The following is a 25,442-nucleotide window of genomic DNA, read 5'->3' on the forward strand; positions in this document are numbered from 1 at the left end:
AATTACCTTTGACTTATTTTTTGATTACACATAAGTGTGATTATCATGTACTTGTGTTCGTGGAATTTTTACTTTTTAGACCTCTTCGATGTATTTAATACTTGTATTATTCTTTGTTCATTTTGCATGTGCACAATTCTGTTTTGTGCTTATCATGTTTTTTTCCTTCCAAAGAAGCATGGAGAACTTAAAGGTAGAACAGGAATGAGAACTTATTTCTCAAGTCATATTTTAATATTCTTTTTACAGTTCAGATCACATCCTCTGCTATATAGGATGCCATTTGTAACCTGTTATTTTTATCGTGAATATATGTCAGCTGGCTTCTAAATTCATTTGTGTTCAGAAGAATTGAGTATAATATTATTTTGTTTTGCAGGAGTTCACAACCAAGTCAGACAGACAATAATTATGCAAAGCAGGCTGCACACACTAAAGAAAAACGAAGAGATGATGATAGCATTTCACTTGTAATGTCTGATACTCAACCTAAAGGTTAGTGAACCTCAGAAAACTGTTGCCAATTGAATTTTTGTCTGTTGCATTTTTAATAATATATTTTTAACTAACTTTATTTTATTTTATTTTTTTAACTAACTTTATTTATACATGAAAGTAAAGAGATTTTTTAGTGACACAAAGAAAATTGCTAAATTTACCATTTGTATACATCTCCTGATTTGTTTACAAAATCCAGAAGTTAAATTTGAATATTATTATTTTCTTTCTTTTTTTTTTTGTTGGGGCTGGGCATACAGGTATAAAGTTATAATGTTAGTTTGACTCTTTCTAAATGTCACTCCCATGGATATGTCTAGTAAGTGATATTACTGCTAACTTGATTATTATTATTAGCTTCCCACTGTCTATCCTCCTACTATGAAATACATTCTTTATTCATTAGGATTTCTCTCGACTCTAGGAGGATGCCAATACAAGCCACTATTAGCCCAAATTTAAAGGTAAATACATCCCAGACTTCTGAAAATTCACTGTAGGCCTCCTTGCCTGTCGGGTTAATGAATTGACTTCTTTTCTCCTTTTTGTCTCTTCTTATAAAGATCGTAAAATAATTTATAAAAGCTTTCACCAAAACAAATTTATACATTAGTCAAATGTGAAACTAACATCTTCAAGGGTCTCTTGGATTATTAATAGCTTCAAACTAGTTGAGGTATTTTGTTTTCTGAATGATTTTGTACATTATTCACAAGAAACGGGGTCCTTCACTGACACTGTGTAAAAATTCTTTGTACTTCATTTGGAACACAGCTGTTTTCATATTTTAAATAGTCTTTTTCATAGAGGAGGAAAACCTAAAAGGAAACTAGACTGATATCTTTGATGTATACAAGAAACCAGCTGCAACTCTTATGAGGGCAATCTCTAAAGTATTGTGACTCTGTAGACACAATCTTTCAATTGGTCACTAGGTACTATCTGCATATAATGAAAGACATTTTTTTTTTTTTACCAATTGTCCTTTTCCCAGAAATAATTATCTTTAATTACAATATAAAAGTGTAAGTGGGCTTATATTTGTACAAGTGGCCTCAATCAGATACTATCAAGACACTGTTAAACCTTCATTGCTTTCCTGGGTAGAGTAGGAATAGTTAAATAAAAAGCTTTCTAATTTGTGCCCTTCAGTATTCCTTCAAAGTCACAGTGGAATTTTAGACTTACAGCAGGGAAAAAAATGAACGATAAAAGAAACACTTTATAGTTTCTTAGTATCCCTGAAGGGTCTCCTCTTAAGTAAAGTGTTTTTAAGAAAATAAGCTATTGAAACTCACCGTATTTTCATCCTATAGATAATTGTGTCTAATACCAACTGTTTAACGTGAGCCCATAAATTAATGAGAGTTCTGAATTAAATCCCAGGTATACCATTGTCAACTTCCAGTTTTTTTGAGATATAATTGACAGCACTGTATAAGTTTAAGGTGTACAGCGTAATGAATTTAACTTATGTACATCATGAAATGATTATCACAATGAATTTAGTGAACATCCATCTTCTCATATAGATACAGAATTAAATAGAAAAAAAATTTTCCTTGTGATGAGAACTCTTAGGATTTACTCTCCTAACAACTTTCCTATATAACACACAGCAGTGTTAATTATATTTATCATGTTATACATTACATCCCTAGAACTTATTTATCTTATAACAGGAAGTTTGTACATGTCGACTGCCGTCTTGCAATTCTGCCTCCCCCTGCCTCTGATAACCACAAATATTATCTCTTTTTCTGAGTTTCTTTGTTTTTGAATTATAATTGACCTACAGCATTATGTTAGTTCCTGTTACATGACATAGTAATTCAATATTTCTATATATTTCAAAATGATCACCACGATAAGTCTAGTTATGATCTGTCACTATACAAAAATATTACACAGTTATTGATATATTCTCCACACTAGATGTACTTTTCTTTTGTAGTACATTAAGTTTGCCTTGTAGCATTTGCTTTTTTGAATATAATACATTGGAAATATTTAACATCTTATTTTTATAAGAATTTGTTACCTCTTTAATTTTATATGCTAGTAATATTTGCAAGTAAAATTGTATTTGTTATCAGGTAGAGTCTTGTTTTTACAACGTCTAGCTCTACCTAATAAATTTATCCCTGTTTCCAATGTGATAGTCTTGGCTGATGTGCAATTAGTAAACTGTTAGAAGGAAAACTCCTGTATAATAGGGTTTTTTTCAAGCCCTATTTCTTTCATCAGTTTTTTTTTAACTTTCAGCTTTATATTTATTATAGTTGATTAACAATGTTGTGTTAGTTTCAGGTATGCAACAAAGTGATACAGTTATACGTATACATGTATCTATTATTTTTCAAATTCTTTTCCCAATTAGGTTGTTACAGAATATTGAGGAGAGTTCCCTGTGCTGTACAGTAGGTCCTTGTTGGTTATCCACTTTAAATACAGCAGTGTGTACATGTCAGTCCCACACTCCCTGACTGTCCCCCGACCCACACCCTTCCCCCCGGTAACCATAAGTTTGTTCTCTAAGTCTGTGAGTCTGTTTCTGTTCTGTAAATAAGTTCATTTGTAACTTTTTTTTTTTTAGATTCTGCATATAAGCGATATCATACCATATTTCTCTTTCTCTGTCTGACTTACTTCACTCAGTATGACAGTCTCTGGGTCCATCCATGTTGCTGTGAATGGCAATTACTTCATTCTTTTTAATGGCTGAGTAGTATTCCATTGCATACATGTACCACATCTTCTTTATCCATTCTTCTGTCGATGGACATTTAGGTTGTTTCCATGTCTTGGCTATTGTAAACAGCGCTGTAATGAATATTGGGGTGCATATATCCTTTTGGACCATGTTTTACTCTGGGTATATGCCCAGGAGTGGGATTGCAGGACTATATGGTAGCTCTGTTTTTGGCTTCTTGGGGAGTTTCCATACTGTCGCCATAGTGGCTGCACCAATTTACATTCACACCAATAGTGTAGGAGGGTTCCCTTCTCTCCACACCCTCTCCAGCATTTATTGTTTGTGGATTTTTTTCATGATTGCCATTCTGACTGGTGTGAGGTGACATCTCATTGTACTTTTAATTTGCATTTCTCTAATAATTATCACCGTTGAACATTTTTTCATGTGGCTCTTGCCTATCTGCATATCTTCTTTGGAGAAATGTCTATTTAGGTCTTCTGCCCATTTTTGATTGGGTTGTTTGTTTTGATGATATTAAGCCACATGAGCTGTTTGTAAATTTTGGAGTCTAATCTCTTGTCGGTCACATCATGTGCAAATATTTTCTCCCATTCTGAGGGTTGTCTTTTCATCTTGTTTTTGGTTTCCTTTGCTGTGCAAAAACTTTTGAGTTTGATTAGGTCTCATTTGTTTATTTTTGTTTTTATTTCCATTACTCTGGGAGACAGATCGAAAAAGATACTGCTGTGATTTATGTCTGAGAGTGTTCATCCTTTGTTTTCCTCTAAGAGTTTTTATAGTGTCCAGTCTCACATTTAGGTCTTTAATCCATTTTGAGGTTTTTTTTGTGTGTATGGTGTTAAAGAATATTCTAATTTAATTTTTTTTAACATGTAGCTGTCCAGTTTTCCCAGCACCATTTATTGAAGAGACTGTGTTTCCTCCATTATATAGTCTTGCCTCCTTTGTCATGGATTAATTGACCATAGGTGCATGGGTTTATTTCTGGGCTTTCTATCCTATTCCATTGATCTGTATTTCTATTTTTTGTGCTAGTACCATACTGTTTTGATGACTATAGCTTTGTAGTATAGTCTGAAGTCAGGGAGCCTGATTCCTCCAGCTCCACTTTTCTTTCTCAAGATTGCTTTGGCTATTCTGGGTCTTTTGTGTCTCCATACAAATTTTAAGATTTTTTTGTTCTAGTTATGTGAAAAATGCCATTGGTAATTTGATAGGGATTGCATTGAATCTATAGATTGCCTTGGTTAGTATAATCATTTTGACAATATTGATTCTTCCAATCCAAGGACATGGTATATCTTTCCATCTGTTCATGTTGTCTTTGATTTCTTTCATCAGTGTCTTATAGTTTTTGGAGTACAGGTCTTTTGTCTTCTTAGGTAGGTTTGTTCCTAGGTGTTTTATTCTTTTTGATGTGATGGTAAATGGGATTGTTTCTTGAATTTCTCTTTCTGATCTTTCGTTGTTAGTGTATAGAAATGTAACAGATTTTTGTGTATTAATTTTGTAACCTGCAACTTTATCAAATTCATTGATGAGCTCTAGTAGTTTTCTGGTAGTGTCTTTAGGATTTTCTATGTATAGTATCATGTCATCTGCAAACTGAAAATCTAACTTCTTTTCCAATTTGGATTCCTTTTATTTCTTTTTCTTCTCTGATTGCTGTAGCTAGAACTTTGAAAACTATGTTGAAAGTGGCAAGAGTGGACATCCTTGTCTTGTTCCTGATCTTTGAGGAAATGCTTTTATCTTTTCACTGTTGAGTATGATGTTAGCTGTAGGTTTGTCATATATGGCCTTTATTATGTTGAGGTGTGTTCCCTCTATGCCCACTGTTTGGAGAGTTTTTATCATAAATGGGTGCTGAATTTTGTCAAAAGCTTTTTCTCCATCTACTGAGATGATCATTTGATTTTTTTCCTTCAATTTGTTGATGTGGTGTGTCATATTGACTGATTTGCAGGAATTGAAAAATCCTTGCATCCCTGGGATAAATCCCACTTGATCATGGTGTATGATCCTTTTAATGTGTTGTTGGATTTGGATTGCTAGTATTCTGTTGAGGATTTTTGCATCTATATTCATCAGTGATACTGGCCTGTAATTTTCTTTTTTTTTTTTGTAGTATCTTTGTCTGGTTTTGGTAACATAATGAATTTGGGAGTTTTCCTTTCTCTGCAATTTTTTGGAACAATTTCAGAAGGATAGCTGTTAGCTCTTCTCTAAATGTTGAATAGAATTCGCCTGTGAAGCCATCTGGTCCTGAACTTTTGTTTGTTGGGAGTTTTAAAATCACAGTTTGAATTTCATTACTTGTGATTGGTCTGTTCATAATTTCTATTTCTTCCTGGTTCTGTCTTGGGAGAGTGTACCTTTCTAAGAATTTGTCCATTTCTTCCAGGTTGTCCATTTTATTGCCCTATAGATGCTCTCTTATGATCCTTTGTATTTCTGTAGTGTCAGTTGTAACTTCTTTTTCATTTCTAATTTTATTGGTTTGAATCCTCCCTTTTTTTCTTGATGAGTCTGGCTAAAGGTTTATTAATTTTGTTTATCTTCTCAAAGAACCAGCTTTTAGTTTCATTGATCTTTGCTATTGTTTTCTTTGTCTCTGTTTCATTTATTTCTGCTCTGGTCTTTATGATTTCTTTCCTTCTACTAGCTTTAGGTTTTGCTTGTTCTTCTTTCTCCAGTTGCTTTAGGTGTAAGGTTAGGTTGTTCATTTGAGATTTTTCTTGTTTCCTGAGGTAAACTTGTATTGCTATAAACTTCCTTCTTAGCACTGCTTTTGCTGCATCCCGTAGGTTTTGGATCATCGTGCTTTGTTTTCATTTGTCTCTAGGTATTTTTTGATTTCGTCAGTGATCCATTGGTTGTTTAGTAGCATATTGTTTAGCCTCTATGTGTTTGTGTTTTTGACAGTTTTTTTCTTCTTTTTTAATTAATTTATTTTTGGCTGTGTTGGGTTTTCGTTGCTGCACACGGGCTTTCTCTAGTTGTGGCAAGCGGGGGCTACTCTTCATTGTGGTGTGTGGGCTTCTGTTTGCAGTGGCTTCTCTTGTTGTGGAGCACGGGCTTTATGTGCATGGGCTTTAGTAGTTGTTGCACCCAGGCTCAGTAGTTGTGGCTCGTGGGCTCTAGAGTGCAGGCTCAGTAGTTGTGGCATGTAGGCTTAGTTGCTCCGCAGCATGTGGAATCTTCCTGGACCAGGGCTGGAACCCATGTCCCTTGCATTGGCATGCGGGTTCTTATCCACGGCGCCACCAGGGAATTCCCTACAGTTTTTGTCTTGTAATTTACTTCTGATCTCATAGCGTTGTGGTCAGAAAAGATGCTTGATATGATTTCAATTTTCTTAAATTTACCAAGGCTCTCTGTGGCCCAGCATGTGGTCAGTCCTAGAGAACATTCCATGTGCACATGAGAAGAATGTGTATTCTGTTGCTTTTGGATAGAATGCTTTATAAATATCAGTTAAGTCCATCTGGTCTAATGTGTCATTTAAGGCCTGTATTTCCTTATTGATTTTCTGTCTGGATGATGTGTCCATTGATGAAAGTGGAGTGTTAAAGTCCTCAGTATTATTATGTTACTGTCATTTTCCCTTTCATGGCTGTTAGCATTTGCCTTACATTTTGAGGTGCTCCTGTGTTGGGTGCATATATATTTACAATTGTTATGTCTTCTTCTTGGGTTGATCCCTTGGTCATTATGTAGTGTCCTTCTTTGTCTCTTATAATAGTCTTTATTTATTATTTATTTATTTATTTATTTATTTGCGGTACACGGGCCTCCCACTGTTGTGGCCTCTCCCGTTGCGGAGCACAGCCTCCAGATGTGCAGACTCAGTGGCCATGGCTCATGGGCCCAGCCGCTCCACGGCATGTGGGATCCTCCCGGACTGGGGCACGAACCTGTGTCCCCTGCATCCAGGCAGACTCTTAACCACTGCGCCACCAGGGAAGCCCCTAACAGTCTTTATTTTAAAGTCTACTTTGTCTGGTATTAGTATTGCTACTGCAGCTTTCTTTTGATCTCCATTTGCATCGAATACCTTTTTCCATCCTCTCACTTTCAGTCTGTATGTGTCCCTAGGTCTGAAGTGGGTCTCTTGCAGACAGCATATGTATGGGTCTTGCTTTTGTATCCATTCAGCCAGTCTTTATGTCTTTTGATTGGAGCATTTAATCCATTTACATTTAAGGTAATTATTGATATGTAAGTTCCTATTGCCGTTTTCTTAATTGTTTTGGGTTTGTTTTTGTAGGTCTTTTTTCTTCCCTTCCTCTCATTCTTTTTTCCTCTGGTTGGATGACCATCTTTAGTGTTGTGGTTGGGTTGCTTTTTCTTTTTCTTTGTGTGTGTGTGTGAGTGTATCTATTGTAGTTTTTGGGTTTGTTATTCCCATGAGGTTTTGATATAGTAGTCTATATATGTACAAGGTTGTTTTAAATTGCTGGTCCCTTTCCTGCCTAGATAAGTTTCTTTAGCATTTGTTGCAAAGCTGGTCTGGTGGTGCTGAACTGTCTTAGCTTTTGCTTGTCTGTGAAGCTTTTGAATGAGAGTCTTGCTGGGTAGAATATTCTTAGTTGAAGGTTCTTCCCTTTCATCACTTTTAATATATCATGCCACTCCCTTCTGGCCTGTAGAGTTTCAGCTGAAAAGTCAGCTGATAACCTTATGGGAGTTCCCTTGTATGTTACTTCTCATTTTTCCCTTGTCACTTTTAATATTTTTTTCTTTATCTTTAATTCTTTTCAGTTTGATTACTATGTGTCTCAGTGTGTTTCTTCTTGGTTTATCCTGCCTGGGACTCTTTGCTCTTCCTGGACTTGGGTGAATGTTTCCTTTCCCATGTTAGGGAATTTTTCAGCAATTATCTCTTCAAATTATTTCTCAGGTCCTTTCTGTCTCTCTTCTCCTTCTGGGAACCCTATAATGTGAATGTTGGTGTGTTTAATGTTGTCCCAGAGGTCTCTTAGACTGTCATTTATTTTCATTCTTTTTTCTTTATTCTGTTCCACAGCAGTGATTTCCACCATTTTGACTTCCAGGTCACTTATTTGTTCTTCTGTTATCTCCTCAGTTATTCTGCTATTGATTCCTTCTAGTGTATTTTTCATTTCAGTTATTGTATTGTTCATCTCTGTTGTTTGTTCTTTAGTTCTTCTACATCTTTGTTAAACATTTCTTGCATCTTCTCCATCCTTGCCTCCATTCTTTTTCCTTGATGCTGCATCTTCTTCACTATCATTATTCTGAATTCTTTTTCTGAAAGGTTTTTTATCTCCACTTCAGTTGTTTTTCTGGGGTTTTATCTTGTTCCTTCATCTGGGAAATATACTTTTGCCATTTCATTTTGTCTAATTTTCTTTCTTTATTTTTCTTAAAAATAAATTTATTTATTTATGTATTTATGTATTTATTCATGGCTGCATTCATTCTTTGTTGCTGCACACAGGCTTTTTCTAGTTGGGGCGAAGGGGGGCTACTCTTCGTTGTGGTACATGGGCTTCCCATTGCGGTGGCTTCTTTTGTTGTGGAGCATGGGCTCTAGCTATATGGGTTTCAGTAGTTTTGGCATACGGGCTCAGTAGTTGTGGCTCATGGGCTCTAAGTGTAGGCTCAATAGTTGTGGCACATGGGTTTAGTTGCTTCGTGGCATGTGGGATCTTCCCAGACCAGGGCTCGAACCCGTTCCCCTGCATTGGCAGGTGGATTCTTAACCACTGCGCCATCAGGGAAGTCCTTATTTTGTCTAATTTTCTGTGATTGTAGATTTCGTTTGGCAGGCTGCAGGATTGTAGTTCTTCTTGCTTCTGCTGTCTGCCCTCTGGTGGGTGAGGCAATTTAAGAGGGTTCAACAAGCTTCCTGATGGGAGGGACTGGTGGTGGGTGGAGGTGGGACTCATCCTTCTGGTGGGCAGGGTTGTGCTCAGTAAAACTTTTTTTCTTTTTTTTTTACATCTTTATTGGAGTATAATTACTTTACAGTGGTGTGTTAGTTTCTGCTTTATAACAAAGTGAATCAGTTATACATATACATATGTTCCCATATCTCTTCCCTCTTGCGTCTCCCTCCCTCCCACCCTCCCTATCTCACCCCTCTAGGTGGTCACAAAACACCGAGCTGATCTCCCTGTGCTATACGGCTGCTTCCCACTAGCTATCTATTTTACATTTGGTAGTGTATATATGTCCATGCCACTCTCTCACTTTGTCACAGCTTACCCTTCCCCCTCCCCATATCCTCAAGTCCATTCTCTAGTAGGTCGGTGTCGTTATTCCCCTAGGTTCTTCATGACATTTTTTTTCCCCTTAGATTCCACATATATGTGTTAGCATACGGTATTTGTCTTTCTCTTTCTGACTTACTTCACTCTGTATGACAAACTCTAGGTCCATCCACCTCACTACAAATAACTCAATTTCGTTTCTTTTTATGGCTGAGTAATATTCCATTGTATATATGTGCCACATCTTCTTTATCCATTCATCGGATGATGGACACTGAGGTTGCTTCCATCTCCTGGCTATTGTAAACAAACCTGCAATGAACATTTTGGTACATGACTCTTTTTGAATTATGGTTTTCTCAGGGTATATGCCCAGTAGTGGGATTGCTGGGTCATACGGTAGTTCTATCTGTAGTGTTTTTTTTTTTTTTTTAACATCTTTATTGGGGTATAATTACTTTACAATGGTGTGTTAGTTTCTGCTTTATAACAAAGTGAATCAGTTATACATATACATATGTTCCCATATCTCTTCCCTCTTGCGTCTCCCTCCCTCCCACCCTCCCTATCCCACCCCTCCAGGCAGTCACAAAGCACCGAGCCAATATCCCTGTGCCATGCGGCTGCTTCCCACTAGCTATCTACCTTACTACGTTTGTTAGTGTGTATATGTCCATGACTCTCTCTCGCCCCGTCACAGCTCACCCTTCCCCCTCCCCATAACCTCAAGTCCGTTCTCTAGGAGGTCTGCGTCTTTATTCCTGCCTTACCCCTAGGTTCTTCATGACATTTTTTTTTCTTAAATTCCATATATATGTGTTAGCATACGGTATTTGTCTTTTTCTTTCTGACTTACTTCACTGTGTATGACAGACTCTAGGTCTATCCACCTCATTACAAATAGCTCAATTTCGTTTCTTTTTATGGCTGAGTAATATTCCATTGTATATATGTGCCACATCTTCTTTATCCATTCATCCGATGATGGGCACTTAGGTTGTTTCCATCTCTGGGCTATTGTAAATAGAGCTGCGATGAACATTTTGGTACATGACTCTTTTTGAATTTCGGTTTTCTCAGGGTATATGCCCAGTAGTGGGATTGCTGGGTCGTATGGTAGTTCTATTTGTAGTTTTTTAAGGAACCTCCATACTGTTCTCCATAGTGGCTGTACCAATTCACATTCCCACCAGCAGTGCAAGAGTGTTCCCTTTTCTCCACACCCTCTCCAGCATTTATTGTTTCTAGATTTTTTGATGATGGCCATTCTGACTGGTGTGCGATGATATCTCATTGTACTTTTGATTTGCATTTCTCTAATGATTAATGATGTTGAGCATTCTGTCATGTGTTTGTTGGAGAACTGTATATCTTCTTTGGAGAAATGTCTATTTAGGTCTTCTGCCCATTTCTGGATTGGGTTGTTTGTTTTTTTGTTATTGAGCTGCATAAGCTGCTTGTAAATTTAGGTGATTAATCCTTTGTCAGTTGCTTCATTTGCAAATATTTTCTCCCATTCTGAGGGTTATCTTTTGGTCTTGTTTATGGTTTCCTTTGCTGTGCAAAAGGTTTTGAGTTTGATTAGGTCCCATTTGTTTATTTTTGTTTTTATTTCCATTTGTCTAGGAGGTGGGTCAAGAAGGATCTTGCTGTGATTTATGTCATAGAGTGTTCTGCCTATGTTTTCCTCTAAGAGTTTGATAGTTTCTGGCCTTACATTTAGGTCTTTAATCCATTTTGAGCTTATTTTTGTGTATGGTATTAGGGAGTGATCTAATCTCATACTTTTACATGTACCTGTCCAGTTTCCCCAGCACCACTTATTGAAGAGGCTATCCTTTCTCCACTGTACATTCCTGCCTCCTTTATCAAAGATAAGGTGACCATATGTGCGTGGGTTTATCTCTGGAATTTCTATCCTGGTCCCTTGAGCTATATTTCTGTTTTTGTGCTAGTACCATACTGTCTTGATTACTGTAGCTTTGTACTGTAGTCTGAAGTCAGGGAGCCTGATTCCTCCAGCTCTGTTTCTCATTCTCAAGATTGCTTTGGCTATTTCAAGTCTTTTGTGTTTCCATACAACTGTGAAATTTTTTGTTCTAGTTCTGTGAAAAATGCCAGTGGTAGATTGATAGGGATTGCATTGAATCTGTAGATTGCTTTGGGTGGTAGAGTCATTTTCACAATGTTGATTCTTCCAATCCAAGAACATGGTATATCTCTCCATCTATCTGTATCATCTTTAATTTCTTTCATCAGTGTCTTATAATTTTCTGCATACAGGTCTTTTGTCTCCTTAGGTAGGTTTATTCCCAGAAATTTTATTATTTTTCTTGCTGTGGTAAATGGGATTGTTTTCTTAATTTCACTTTCAGGTTTTTCATCATTAGTGTATAGGAATGCCAGAGATTTCTGTGCATTAATTTTGTATCCTGCTACTTTACCAAATTCATTGATTACCTCTAGTAGTTTTCTGGTGGCATCTTTAGGATTCTCTATGTATAGTATGTCATCTGCAAACAGTGACAGCTTTACTTCTTCTTTCCTGATTTGGATTCCTTTTATTTCCTTTTCTTCTCTGACTGCTGTGGCTAAAACATCCAAAACTATGTTGAATAAGAGTGGTGAGAGTGGGCAACCTTGTCTTGTTCCTGATCTTAGTGGAAATGGTTTCAGTTTTTCACCATTGAGGATGATGTTGGCTGTGGGTTTCTCATATATGGCCTTTATTATGTTGAGGAAAGTTCCTTCTTTGCCTACTTTCTTGAGGGTTTTTATCATAAATGGGTGTTGAATTTTGTCGAAAGCTTTCTCTGCATCTATTGAGATGATCATATGGTTTTTCTCCTTCAGTTTGTTAATATGGTGTATCATGTTGATTGATTTGCGTATATTGAAGAATCCTTGCATTCCTGGGATAAACCCCACTTGATCATGGTGTATGATCCTTTTAATGTGCTGTTGGATTCTGTTTGCTAGTATTTTGTTGAGGATTTTTGCATCTATGTTCATCAGTGATATTGGCCTGTAGTTTTCTTTCCTTGTGACATCCTTGTCTGGTTTTGGTATCAGGGTGATGGTGGCCTCGTAGAATGAGTTTGGGAGTGTTCCTCCTTCTGCTATATTTTGGAAGAGTTTGAGAAGGATAGGTGTTAGCTCTTCTCTAAATGTTTGATAGAATTCGCCTGTGAAGCCATCTGGTCCTGGGCTTTTGTTTGTTGGAAGATTTTTACCACAGTTTCAGTGCTTGTGATTGGTCTGTTCATATTTTCTATTTCTTCCTGATTTAGTCTTGGCAGGTTATGCATTTCTAAGAATGTGTCCATTTCTTCCAGGTTGTCCATTTTATTGGCATAGAGTTGATGTAGTAATCTCTCATGATCTTTTGTATTTCTGCAGTGTCAGTTGTTACTTCTCCTTTTTCATTTCTAATTCTATTGATTTGAGTCTTCTCCCTTTTTTTCTTGATGAGTCTGGCTAATGGTTTATCAATTTTGTTTATCTTCTCAGAGAACCAGCTTTTAGTTTTATTGATCTTTGCTATTGTTTCCTTCATTTCTTTTTCATTTATTTCTGATCTGGTCTTTATGATTTCTTTCCTTCTGCTAACTTTGGGGTTTTTTTGGTTCTTCTTTCTCTCATTGCTTTAGGTGCAAGGTGAGGTTGTTTATTCGAGATGTTTCCTGTTTCTTAAGGTAGGATTGTATTGCTATAAACTTCCCTCTTAGAACTGCTTTTGCTGCCTCACATAGGTTTTGGTTCGTTTTGTCTCCATTGTCATTTGTTTCTAGGTTTTTTTTGATTTCCTCTTTGATTTCTTCAGTGATCACTTTGTCATTAAGTAGTGTATTGTTTAGCCTCCGTGTGTTTGTATTTTTTACAGATCTTTTCCTCTAATTGATATCTAGTCTTATCGCGTTGTGGTCAGAAAAGATACTTGATACATTTCAGTTTTCTTAAATTTACCAAGGCTTGATTTGTGACCCAAGTTATGATTTATCCTGGAGAACGTTCCATGAGCACTTTAGAAAAATGTGTATTTTGTTGTTTTTGGATGGAATATCCTATAAATATCAATTAATTCCATGTTGTTTAATGTATCATTTAAAGCTTGTGTTTCCTTATTTTATTTCATTTTGGATGATCCGTCCATTGGTGAAAATGGGGTATTAAAGTCCTCTACTATGAATGTGTTACTGTCGATTTCCCCTTTTATGGCTGTTGGTATTTGCCTTATTTATTGTGGTGCTCCTATGTTGGGTGTATAAATATTTACAATTGCTATATCTTCTTCTTGTATCGATCCCTTGATCATTATGTAGTGTCCTTCTTTGTCTCTTGTAATAGTCTTTATTTTACAGTCGATTTTGTCTGATATGAGAATTGCTAGTCCAGCTGTCTGTTGATTTCCATTTGCATGGAATATCTTTTTCCACCCCCTCACTTTCAGTCTGTATGTATCCCTAGGTCTGAAGTGGGTCTCTTGTAGACAGCATATATATGGGTCTTGTTTTTGTATCCATTCAGCCAGTCTGTGTGTTTTGGTGGGAGCATTTAATCCATTTACATTTAAGGTAATTATCGATATATATATTCCTATTCCCATTTTCTTAATTGTTTTGGGTTTGCTATTGTAGGTCTTTTCCTTCTCTTGTGTTCCTTGCCTAGAGAAGTTCCTTTAGCATTTGTTGTAAAGCTGGTTTGGTGGTGCTGAGCTCTCTCAGCTTTTGCTTGTCTGTAAAGGTTTTAATTTCTCCATGAAAACTGAATGAGATCCTTGCTGGGTAGAGTAATCTTGGTTGTAGGTTCTTCTCCTTCATCACTTTAAATATGTCCTACCACTCCCTTCTGGCTTGCAGAGTTTCTGCTGAGAGATCAGCTGTTAATCTTATGGGGATTCCCTTGTGTGTTATTTGTTATTTTTCCCTTGCTGCTTTTAATGTTTTTTCTTTTATTTAAATTTTGACAGTTTGATTAATATATGTCCTGGCGTATTTCTCCTTGGATGTATCCTGTATGGGACTCTCTGTGCTTCTTGGAGTTGATTAACTATTTCCTTTCCCATATTAGCGAAGTTTTGAACTATAATCTCTTACAATATTTTCTCAGTCCCTTTCTTTTTCTCTTCTTCTTCTGGGACCCCTATAATTCGAATGTTGGTGCATTTAATGTTGTCCCAGAGGTCTCTGAGCCTGTCCTCAGTTCTTTTCATTCTTTTTTCTTTATTCTGCTCTGCAGTAGTTATTTCCACTATTTTGTCTTCCAGGTCACTTATCCGTTCTTCTGTCTCAGTTATTCTGCTATTGATCCCTTCTAGAGTATCTTTAATTTCATTTATTGTGTTGTTCATCATTGCTTGTTTCATCTTTAGTTCTTCTAGGTCCTTGTTAAATGTTTCTTGTATTTTCTGTATTCTATTTCCAAGATTTTGGATTATCTTTACTGTCATCATTCTGAATTATTTTTCAGGTAGACTGCTTATTTCCTCTTCATTTGTTATGTCTGGTGTGTTTTTATCTTGCTCCTTCATCTGCTGTGTGTTTTTCTGTCTTCTCCTTTTGCTTATCTTACTGTGTTTGGGGTCTACTTTTTGCAGCCTGCAGGTTCGTAGTTACCGTTGTTTTTGGTGTCTGTCCCCAGTGGCTACAGTTGGTTCAGTGGGTTGTGTAGGCTTCCTGGTGGAGGGGACTAGTGCCTGTGTTCTGGTGGATGAGGCTGGATCTTGTCTTTCTGGTGGGCAGGTCCACGTTTTGTGGTGTGTTTTGTGGTGTCTGTGGACTTATTATGATTTTAGGCAGCCTCTCTGCTAATGGGTGGGGTTGTGTTCCTGTCTTGCTAGTTGTTTGGCATAGGGTGTCCAGCACTGTAGCTTTCTGGTCGTTGAGTGCAGCTGGGTGTTGGTGTTGAGATGGAGATCTCTGGGAGATTTTCGCCGTTTGATATTACATGGAGCTGGTAGGTCTCTTGTGGACCAGTGTCCTGAAGTTCGCTTTCCCACCTCAGAGGGACAGCACTGCATCCTGGCTGCAGCACCAAGAGCCTTTCATCCACACGGTCACGAAAAGAGGAAAAGGGGAAAAAATAATAAATCTTGCTCTCAAAGTCCACCTCCTCAATTCGGGCTGATTCATTTTCTATTTATGTATTCCACAGATGCAGGGTACATCAAGTTGATTGTGGAGATTTAATCCACTGCTGCTAAGGCTGCTGTGAGACATTTCCCTTTCTCTTCTTTGTTTGCATAGCTCCCGGGGCTCAACTTTGGATTTGGCCCGCCTCTGCGTGTACGTCGCCGGAGGGTGTCTGTTTTTCGCTCAGAGAGGATGTGGTTAAAAGAGCAGCTGATTCGGGGGCTGTGGCTCACTCAGGCTTGGGGGAGGGAGGGTCACGGATGCAGGGCGAGCCTGCAGCGGCAGAGGCTGGCGTGACGTTGAACCAGCCTTAGATGCGCCGTGCGTTCTCCCGGGGAAGTTGTCCCTGGATCCCGGGACCCTGGCAGTGGCGGGCTGCACAGGCTCCCGGGAGGGGAGGTGTGGAGAGTGACCTTGCTCATACACAGGCCTCTTGGTTGTGGCACCCGCAGCCTTAGCATCTCATGCGCGTCTCTGGGGTCCGCGCTGTTAGCTGCGGCTCGCGCCCGTCTCTTGAGCTCCTTTAAGCAGTGCTCTTAATCCCCTCTCCTCACGCACCGGGAAAGAAAGAGGGAAGAAAAAGTCTCTTGCCTCTTCGGCAGGTCGAGACTTTTACCCGACTCCCTCCCGGGTAGCAGTGGTGCACTAACCCCCTGCAGGCTGTGTTCACGCCGCCAGTCCTCTCCCGGTGCTCCTACTGAAGCCCGAGCCTCAGCTCCCAGCCCCGCCCGCCCTGGCGGGTGAGCAGACAAGCCTCTCGGGCTGGTGAATGCTGGTCGGCACCGATCGTCTGTGCGGGAATCTCTCCGCTTTGCCCTCCGCATCCCTGTTGCTGTGCTCTGCTCCGCGGGTCCGAAGTTTCCCCGCTCTTCCACCTGCAGCCTCTGTCCGCGAAGGGGCTTCCTAGTGTGTGGAAACCTTTCTTCCTTCACAGCTCCTTCCCACTTGTGCAGGTCCCGTCCCTATTCTTTTGTCTCTGTTTATTCTTTTTTCTTTTGCCCTACCCAGGTACGTGGGGGAGTTTCTTGCCTTTTGGGAGGTCTGAGGTCTCCTGCCAGCGTTCAGTAGGTGTTCTGTAGGAGTTGTTCCACGTGTAGATGTATTTCTGATGTATCTGTGGGGAGGAAGGTGATCTCCGTGTCTTATTCTTCTGCCACCTTCCCCCTAGCCCTCAGTAAAACTTTAATGCACTTGTCTGATGATGGGTGGGGTTGGGTTCTCACCCTCTTGGTTGTTTGGCCTGAGGTGCCCCAGTACTGGAGCCTACAAGCTGTTTAGTAGGGCTAGTGGCGGCCTCCGGGTGGACTTCCACCAGTGGGTACTTCCCAGAACTGCTGGTTCCTGTGTCCTTTTCCCCAGCTACCATCCGCCTCCACAGGAGACCCTTCAGTAATAGCAGGGAGGTCTGGCCCAGTCTCTTACGGCGTCACTCCTTTTTTCCCTGGGTCCTGGTGTGCACGAGACTTTGTGTGTGCTCTCCAAGAGTGGAGTTTCTGTTTATCCCAGTTCTGTGGACATCCTTTGATCAAACCCCACTAGCCTTCAAAACTAGATTCTCTGGGGACTTCTCCTTCTGTTGTTGGACCCCCAGGCTGGGAAGCCTGATGTGGGGCTCGGAACTTGCACTCCTGTGGGATAACTTCTGTAGTATAATTGTTTTCCACCTTTCTGTTGCCCACTTGGCGGGTATAGGATTTGAGTTTATTGCTGTTGCGTCCCTCCTACCATCTTGCTGTGGCCTCCTCTTTGTCTTTGGATGTAGTGTATTCTGTGTTTGGTAGGTTCCAGCGTTTTTTGGTCCCTGGTTGTTCAGCAGTTAGTTGTGATTTTGGTGTTTTCATAAAAAGGGGATGCACTCGCGTCCTTCTACTTTGCCATCTTGAGGTAATCCCTCTTCAGTTTTTTCTGTAGCATTTATGTTTAGAAGTTATAACTTGATATGGTATTTATAAGTAGAAATTGTCTTTGACTACCTTTACAGTTTACAGAATTACAAATAAAATTTATTGTGCTTTTCAAAACACTGTGTTGATAATTTGGGGGTAGTTTATTTTCCTGGGGGGAGGGAGTTAAGAATGTTGTCTTTGGAAATTGGAAGACTGTTGACAGTCTTGGAGTTTTTGCCCTCAGTCCCGTCCCCATGCCTGCCTTTTAAACAAAGACAAAGAGAAATTATGAATGTTAGTCTTTAGATGTTTATAAAGCTAGAGTAAGAGCAAGAATAGTTTGAAGAGAAGGTGTATAGTGTTGAAGAACTTTGAGTGAATGGAGAGGTCAGGCCATTCAGTGTTACATAGACTTTAAGTTATGAATTCAAGCAAGCTGCTTTGGGACTTGCTTTGTGTGAACTCTGAGTTGGTACTTGTATGGTGTAGATTCAGAGAGCAAAATAATTCAGGATAACCTGCAGTTAGTTAGGATAACCCTCAGTTAGTTAGGTAGAACCTTTTGGAAGGTATTTTTTATATATATATATTTGATATATATATATCAAATATATATATTTGATATATATATTTTTTTTATATATATATTTGATAACTGAAATACTAAGCAGGTTTGTTAATACTTGATATGGGTTTCAAAATAATGCTTATTTGACTTAAAAAAGGGAGTACTTCCTTTTCTGTAGGGTAATAAATTTATTGGAGGTTTAAAATTATAGGGTCTTGATTTTTTTTTAAAAAAGAAAGTGTGAAGGAAATTGTTAGCCTTATGAATAATTATTTATCACAGTCACCTGCTGAGGAAAGGTATTTTTGTTCCTTTTAAAAGAGCAGTGATCAATACTCTACTCTTTCAAATTATTGTCCCTTTTCATTTAAAAAATATGTATATATAAAACTTACATTTAAAAAGGACAACTAATTGCTAAATTAGTTGTAATTTCTAAAATCACAGTGAATTTAAAAAACTTTTTAAGAGACTAACTTTCAAAATTTTATTGACTTTTTTTTTTGTATCAGAGTAAAATGCAGTTATGGGAAAAGGAAAAACATGGTTTGGTTGCTTTACTTTGGTTACTAAAGAATACTACCTTTTAATATATTTCCCATATCTTATACTTTTTGTACAATGAACATTTGCTTTGTGTACGCAGTTTAAAATGGGATATGTCTTTATATTCATCCATGTTAGTATGAGAATTTAGCAGTGGACTATGAAAAAACTAGCTTTGAAAGTAGTATAGTCATTTTGATGATTTTATTTGAGCTCTTCTAAATGGGATTCTTTCTTTACTTTTTGGCCATATTTATGTCTCTTCTGTTTTTTTAAGACCTCAATAGGGGAAGTAGAGGTTGTGATCATCTTGAAGAGGGGAGCAGAAACAAGGATAATACAAATTCTGATTCAAAAATGGAATCCACTCTGATTTCCAGGAAGAGGAAACAAAGGCTTAGAAGTAATTTACCTGGTTCTCTTAATCCTACTTCTTTGTATAAGTCAGCAGAACAGACAGTAAGTAGAGGTATTTAGATGTCATATGAAATAATTTGTGCTATGATAAAAATGAATTGACTGTGGCCAAATAATGTTCTCCTGGCTTTCTGCTTTTATCATCATATTTCTTTCTTTTCTTTGCCTATTTTTTTCATTCTGTTTATTTTTTAAAAAATACTTTAAATACGACTTTTTTTTTACAGTAATACAGTTATGGGAACAAATTTCAAATACAGTCATCACTGAGTATCTACATAGTATTGGTTCCAGGACCCTGCACATACCAAAATCCTTAGATGCTTAAATACCTTATATAAAATGGTGTAATATTTGCATATAATCTACATCTTCCTGTATATTTTAAATCATCTCTAAATTACTTATAATAACTAATACAATGTAAATTATATGTAAATGGCTATAAATACAATGTAAATGCTATGTAAATAGTGGTCTCTGCATGGCAAATTCAAGTTTGGCCTTTTGTAAATTTCTGGAATTATTTTTCTGGAAATATTTACCATTTGCAGTTGGTGGAACCTGCGGTTGGTGGAACCTGCGCATACAGAGGGCTGACTGTATTATGAACAAGTAAAACAGTTAAAAGTATTTCTCCTCCGATAACCAGCCCTTAGTTAGTAGTTTGATGTATATCTTTCAGACCTGTTTGCTTTTTTCCTCCCCTTATAACCAAATACTATTCATACTGTCCAGTCAATTGCTTTTTCACTTGCTCTGTGAAGTTATTACCTGACTTATTTTATCAGTAGTAATTTACTTCCGATTTCTATAGACATCTCTTTTTCCAGAGTTTAGGGAATTTGTTGTAGAGAATTACCATACATACCTTAATGCATACATTACCTATTTTCAAAGACTTAGTATGCAGTTAACAATAAAAGTATGAGGAGACAGCTTTTTGAGTCCTTTGATTCACAAGGCATTTCAGGACTTTGCTGTGCCTTTGAGTTATAATTATAAACATGATTTATATTTATACAGTAATAGAGATGTGAAGGCAGTGATTGATTTTCATAATTTTTCATATTGTTATCCTCTTAAGTTTTTAATTTTTTTGCTTTTTTGTTACTAAAGTCATATGATGTCAAATGACCTCTTTTGCAAAATAAAACTGTAAAAAAAATTCCTCTCATTTAAAGTTGACAAGACTGTGGAAGACCTCTGAACCACTTGTAAATATGGGAGTTTCTTCTTCCCATCCTTTTGAAAAATGTTTAGGCATCTGATCGGACAGACCAAACTCTATATATTTGAGAGACACTGGCAAGAGTAATGTAGTATAATTGAGTAGTTTTCTACCCCTGTATTTATAGAAACGATATAATGTTTTTACTTCTATACTCTTCTTTAGGAATTTAAACTTAAAAAAACTCTTTATGTTAGCCAAATTTGAAAAATGCTAATTTTTGTATGCATTTATTTATGTTCAGAAAGAACAAGAAAATGACCCAACAGTATCCACTGAGTTGGAAAAGTCAAGTGAAAACTATCAGGAGGACCCAAAACTGCTTGAAGAAATTATGCTTGAACCCACAGAAAGTGATTTTACTAAACTATCCTCACTTTGTAGTCAGGAGTTGGCTTTGAGTGCTGCTCCCCAAATCACCTCTGAATGTTCAACCACTAAAACTTTTGAGAGCTCTATTTCTACTGATATTGTGGAGAATTGTCCTGTGGTCGAGAAGGATGAGAATGAATTGAACACAGTAGAAAAACCTGTTTTAAGTGAACATAGTGAAGGGAACCAATCATTTATCTCTGCTGAACCAAGTAAGTAACATGAGGATAACAATTTTCTCTCCTCTACTTATTTCTTTTCTTTCTCCTCTCAAACAAATTTTGCTAGACAATAAGTTATTTATTACATCATTGTGGAATATATTAACTTCAGGAAAAAAAGACTTAGGGTTTTGGGACTTCATTTATTTTGTAATATTGATTTAGGTAAGGAATGGAGTACTTGGAAGCAGAAGTAATTTTTTTTTAGATTAGTGTACTGTAATCTCATCAGTAGTTTTTTATAAGTTTCTGTAAGGACCATTATTATTGTCATTTTGGTTGATTAAGCTGAAGTACAGAGCATTGAAGTGCTGTTTAATTATTGTCATTAATTTTTTCATTTTCCAGTATTTGTTGCAGTCACATGGTACAAAAAAGGTTCTAAAGGATATCCAGTGACTGGTCTCCCACATCTTTCCCTAGCCATCCATTTCCCCTCCTAAAAGCAGCTAACGTAACAGGATTTAAAGTACAATTTAGAATGATGGTGTAATAACATGATTAGAACTAGAATTTGGTCCTAAGTTCTCCTCATGACTCTATCCATTTTTAAATATCTTCGTCCTCTAGAAGTTAAGGTTGCAGGTAACTGCCAAATAATAGTGCTGACATGGAAACATTGTATGTGACTAGTGTAAATTAGATAATGAATGATAGGCCAGTTTCTAAATTGAATAAAGTTAGATGATTCAGTTCAGTGGGATTATGAAAGATATATTGCATGAATTACAAAGTTCTCTTTTTATGTATGATTATTGTGACCCATTTAAAAAATACACTTTACCTTTTTAGTTGTTGTTTCCAGTGATGAAGAAGGACCCATTGAACATAAAAGTTCAGAAATTCTTAAATTACAACCTAAGCAAGATCATGCCATCTCTAATGAAAGTGAGAGTACTTCTGAGCCAGCGATGTCAGAACTACCACTGATTACATGTGAATCTGTACGGGTAATTTATTTCTGTCTTCTCACAGATTAACAGTGAAATATACACTATTGGCTAATGACTATTTTTTTTTCCGTCAAGCAGAATATTATATAAAAATTATGAATTTTCTTAGTTTGAATTTTTTTTTTTTTTTTTTTTTTTGCGGTACGCGGGCCTCTCACTGTTGTGGCCTCTCCCATTGCGGAGCACAGGCTCCGGACGCGCAGGCTCAGCGGCCATGGCTCACTGGCCCAGCTGCTCCACGGCACGTGGGATCCTCCCGGACCGGGGCACGAACCCGTGTCCCCTGCATTGGCAGGCGGACCCTCAACCACTGCGCCACCATGGAAGCCCCCTTAGTTTGAATTTTGAGACAACTTTCATATTAGTTTGAGGGAAGTATGTAATTGTTTTAATTTGAAGTGAAAGGCTTAATACCATTTTTCTTCTGGCCATTTTTATTTTTTAAGTCTAAATATTCTGACTGAATATTTATTCTTTTCTTATGGTTCTCATTGGACATTTAAGTACTTCATCAAAACATTTTCTAGAATTAAACAGTTTCCAGTATTTGTCTGGTCTTACAGTACAATGGTGACTTGGAATTATTCCTTTTCCTCACATGCTATTAAGGCAGCATGATAGAGGAAAGAACCTGACTTCTGGAGATACACAGATCTGTGTTCAAATCCTGACTCTGTCATTTGGGCAAGTCCCTTAACTTCCTTAAGCCTGAGTTTCCTTATATCCTAAATGAAGATAATAACACCTAATTCACAAGATGATTTTTTGAGTATTAAGTGAAACAACATATGAAAGCATTTAGAACAGTGTCACAAACCTATCAGTTTGGTAAGTACTTTGTCTCTTTCTCTTATAGAAAATAGTAAGTGGAAGTGTCTGTTGGTTTAATGTCAGCTAGTGGTGTTTTTGACATACATATAGCTCTAAAGTAAGGTTCAAGTTATTTATTGTCAGTATTCATTCATATTATCAGCTCTGATTATCCTATTTTAAAGAAATGATTATCGGTAGACCACCAGTGCAGAATTATGGTTAACTTCTGTTTTGTTTTGTTTTTTTTTGCGGTACGCGGGCCTCTCACTGTTGTGGCCTCTACCGTTGCGGAGCACAGGCTCCGGATGCGCAGGCTCAGTGGCCATGGCTCATGGGCCCAGCCGCTCCACGGCATGTGGGATCTTCCCGGACTGGGGCACGAACCTGTGTCCCCTGCATCGGCAGGCGGACTCTCAACCACTGCGCCACCAGGGAAGCCCTGTTGGTTGTTTTTGAATAATATCAGAGGCTGTTATTCTGTAGAGTGTGGTGAAGAATTTGGTCAGTTCCATGAAAACAGTCTGATGGGCTGATTAGTGTTTCACGGGTGTTTCTTTCTTTTTTAAAAAAATTTATTATTTATTTTATTTTTGGCTGCATTGGGTCTTATTTGCATCATCTTCATTAAGGCATGCGAGATCTTTCATTGCGGCGCGTGGGCTTCCCTAGTTGTGGTGTGTGGGTTTTCTCTTCTCTAATTGTGGTGCTTAGGGTACAGGGCACATGGGTTCTGTAGTTTGCGGCACGTGGACTCGCTAGTTGAGGCTCGCGAGCTCAGTAGTTGTGGCGTGCGGGCTTAGTTGCCCTGCGGCATGTGGGATCTCAGTTCCCTGACCAGGGGTCGAACCTGAGTCCCCTGCATTGTAAGGTGGATTCTTTACCACTGGACCACCAGGGAAGTACCTCACGGGTGTTTCTGTTGCATTTGGTACTTCATAGAGAGATTACCTCAGGAATTGTGTTCTGAATTTTTGTTAAAATGTAACAATTGTTGCCCAGTTGGGCCAATAGCCTACTTGATGGCTTAGTTGTTTTGTAATTAAAACAGTGTTGACAATGAGTTCAAAATTCTAAATGAATTACAGTTCCCTTGGCAGTATATAAATTGACAATACAGTATGAAATGACTGTGTTAAAGGAAAATGACATCTCTTGAAGAACTGACAGCATATGATCACAGCCAAGCAGCAAATAATGTAGAGATCTACCAAAATCTATAAGGCAGAATAAACCTCCACACCCTCCCTTGTTTCCAGTTTTAAATGAAGTTATGAGAAACGTAGATTGACTGTTTTTAAGAGGCAGTTAGTCAAAAAAAAAAAAAAAAGAGGCAGTTAGTCTTTACCAAATGTGAGGCCCAATAAGGAATTCTTTCTAATCCATCTTCTCATTTTGTCACTTAAAACACACAGGCAGTTATTTGACTGATTAGAACCATCTGTAGTTGATTAGATTCCCCGTTTTTACTTAGGGGATAAGAAGAGTTCAGTAAGCAGTAAAAGCTGAGAATGATAAAGAAATTCTATTAGGCAGGTAAATGGCATTGTGAGCTGGGTTAAAAATGATGAGTAATGTGCATGTTTCAGGTGAGGATTAATCACATTTTCTAGAGGTAGGAGGAGAGTGAGTACATGTGCATAATTGCTCTAGTAGTAATTTATTTGGTTATTAGTGATGTTAAGGTTAAAGAGGGATAATGTGTAACAGCTAGGCAAATGTAGAGTGGAAAAAGTCATCTGAAAGCAGTGTAAAGCTCCAAAGAGATGGTGGGAAATTGCTGCTGCTGATACTGCCTGGTAGTCTATTGTAATTTAAAAGCAGAGTTGTGAATTTTTTGAGCAGAAGTGGTATGATTTTTGAGGTTTTAGGCAGCTGGTTGGCTATCCTCAGCCATAGTGCATGTAATAAAGTATATAGATTTGATGTAACAGGCGGTTCTTAGGCATTTACATTCCTTCATTGCTCAGTAAAAGTGCAGTAGTTGAGAGCATTGTCTTGGTTTATGGAAGCAATTTTATGTGCTTGAAATAACCCTTGACCTGGAGTTAGAAACCTGCATTTGTCTTAGTTTTGCTTCTTACTAACTGCATTACCATGGGCAGGTCACTTAACCAATCCAAACATATATTAACTCTACTTATAAAATACAAAAAGAAAAAAAAAAACTTGCCCCATGGGGTGGTTGTGGTGATTAAGAGAGATTATGTATTTAAAAACTCATTTGAAACTGTTTAGTTATATATATTTTAATTTATAAAATTAAAGTAATTTAATTATTTAAAATTAAATTAATTATATAAATTTTAATTTATTTCTGTTGAGTTAAAAATGACTAAAGCCTATTAGAGAATACTGGCTTTGAAATGGCTTTGATACAGAGGAGAATGTATTTCTGAAACTTGGGCCTATGGAATTAATTTAGGATTCAGCTTTTTAGAGTAATTTTCTCAAAGTAAACAGATACTTAACAAAAAATTTATTTAATTTATTAAATTTTGGCAGATTTGGGTCTTCATTGCTGCACGCTGGCTTTCTCTAGTTGCGGCGAGCGGGGGCTATTCTTCGTTGCTGTGTGCAGGCTTCTCATTGCGGTGGCTTCTCTTGTTGCAGAGCACTGGCTCTAGGCGAGTAGGCTTCAGTAGTTGTGGCACGCGGGCTCAGTAGTTGTGGCACATGGGCTTAGTTGCTCTGCGGCATGTGGGATCTTCCTGGACCAGGGCTTGAACCCGTGTCCCCTGCATTGGCAGGCAGATTCTTAACCACTGCACCACCAGGGAAGTCCAACCATATACTTTCCAAGGAAAAAAATCTAGATAACTATTTCTTCACAGTAAGAACAGTGTAAAAT

General features: G+C 37.8%; 1 protein-coding gene across 1 annotated transcript in view; it reads left to right on the top strand.

The window, feature by feature from the left end:
* Positions 1-25,442, top strand: part of SENP7 (SUMO specific peptidase 7) — a 154,235-nt gene that overhangs the window by 97,986 nt on the left and 30,807 nt on the right. Inside the window, exons 8-11 of the mRNA XM_060150665.1 lie at positions 380-495; positions 18,865-19,046; positions 20,480-20,819; positions 21,621-21,778. Of these exons, the coding sequence (XP_060006648.1) occupies positions 380-495; positions 18,865-19,046; positions 20,480-20,819; positions 21,621-21,778 (796 nt within the window). The remainder of the gene's footprint in view (positions 1-379; positions 496-18,864; positions 19,047-20,479; positions 20,820-21,620; positions 21,779-25,442) is intronic.

The sequence above is a fragment of the Lagenorhynchus albirostris genome, chromosome 5, assembly GCF_949774975.1.
Source record: "Lagenorhynchus albirostris chromosome 5, mLagAlb1.1, whole genome shotgun sequence".
NCBI classification, from domain to species: domain Eukaryota; kingdom Metazoa; phylum Chordata; class Mammalia; order Artiodactyla; family Delphinidae; genus Lagenorhynchus; species Lagenorhynchus albirostris.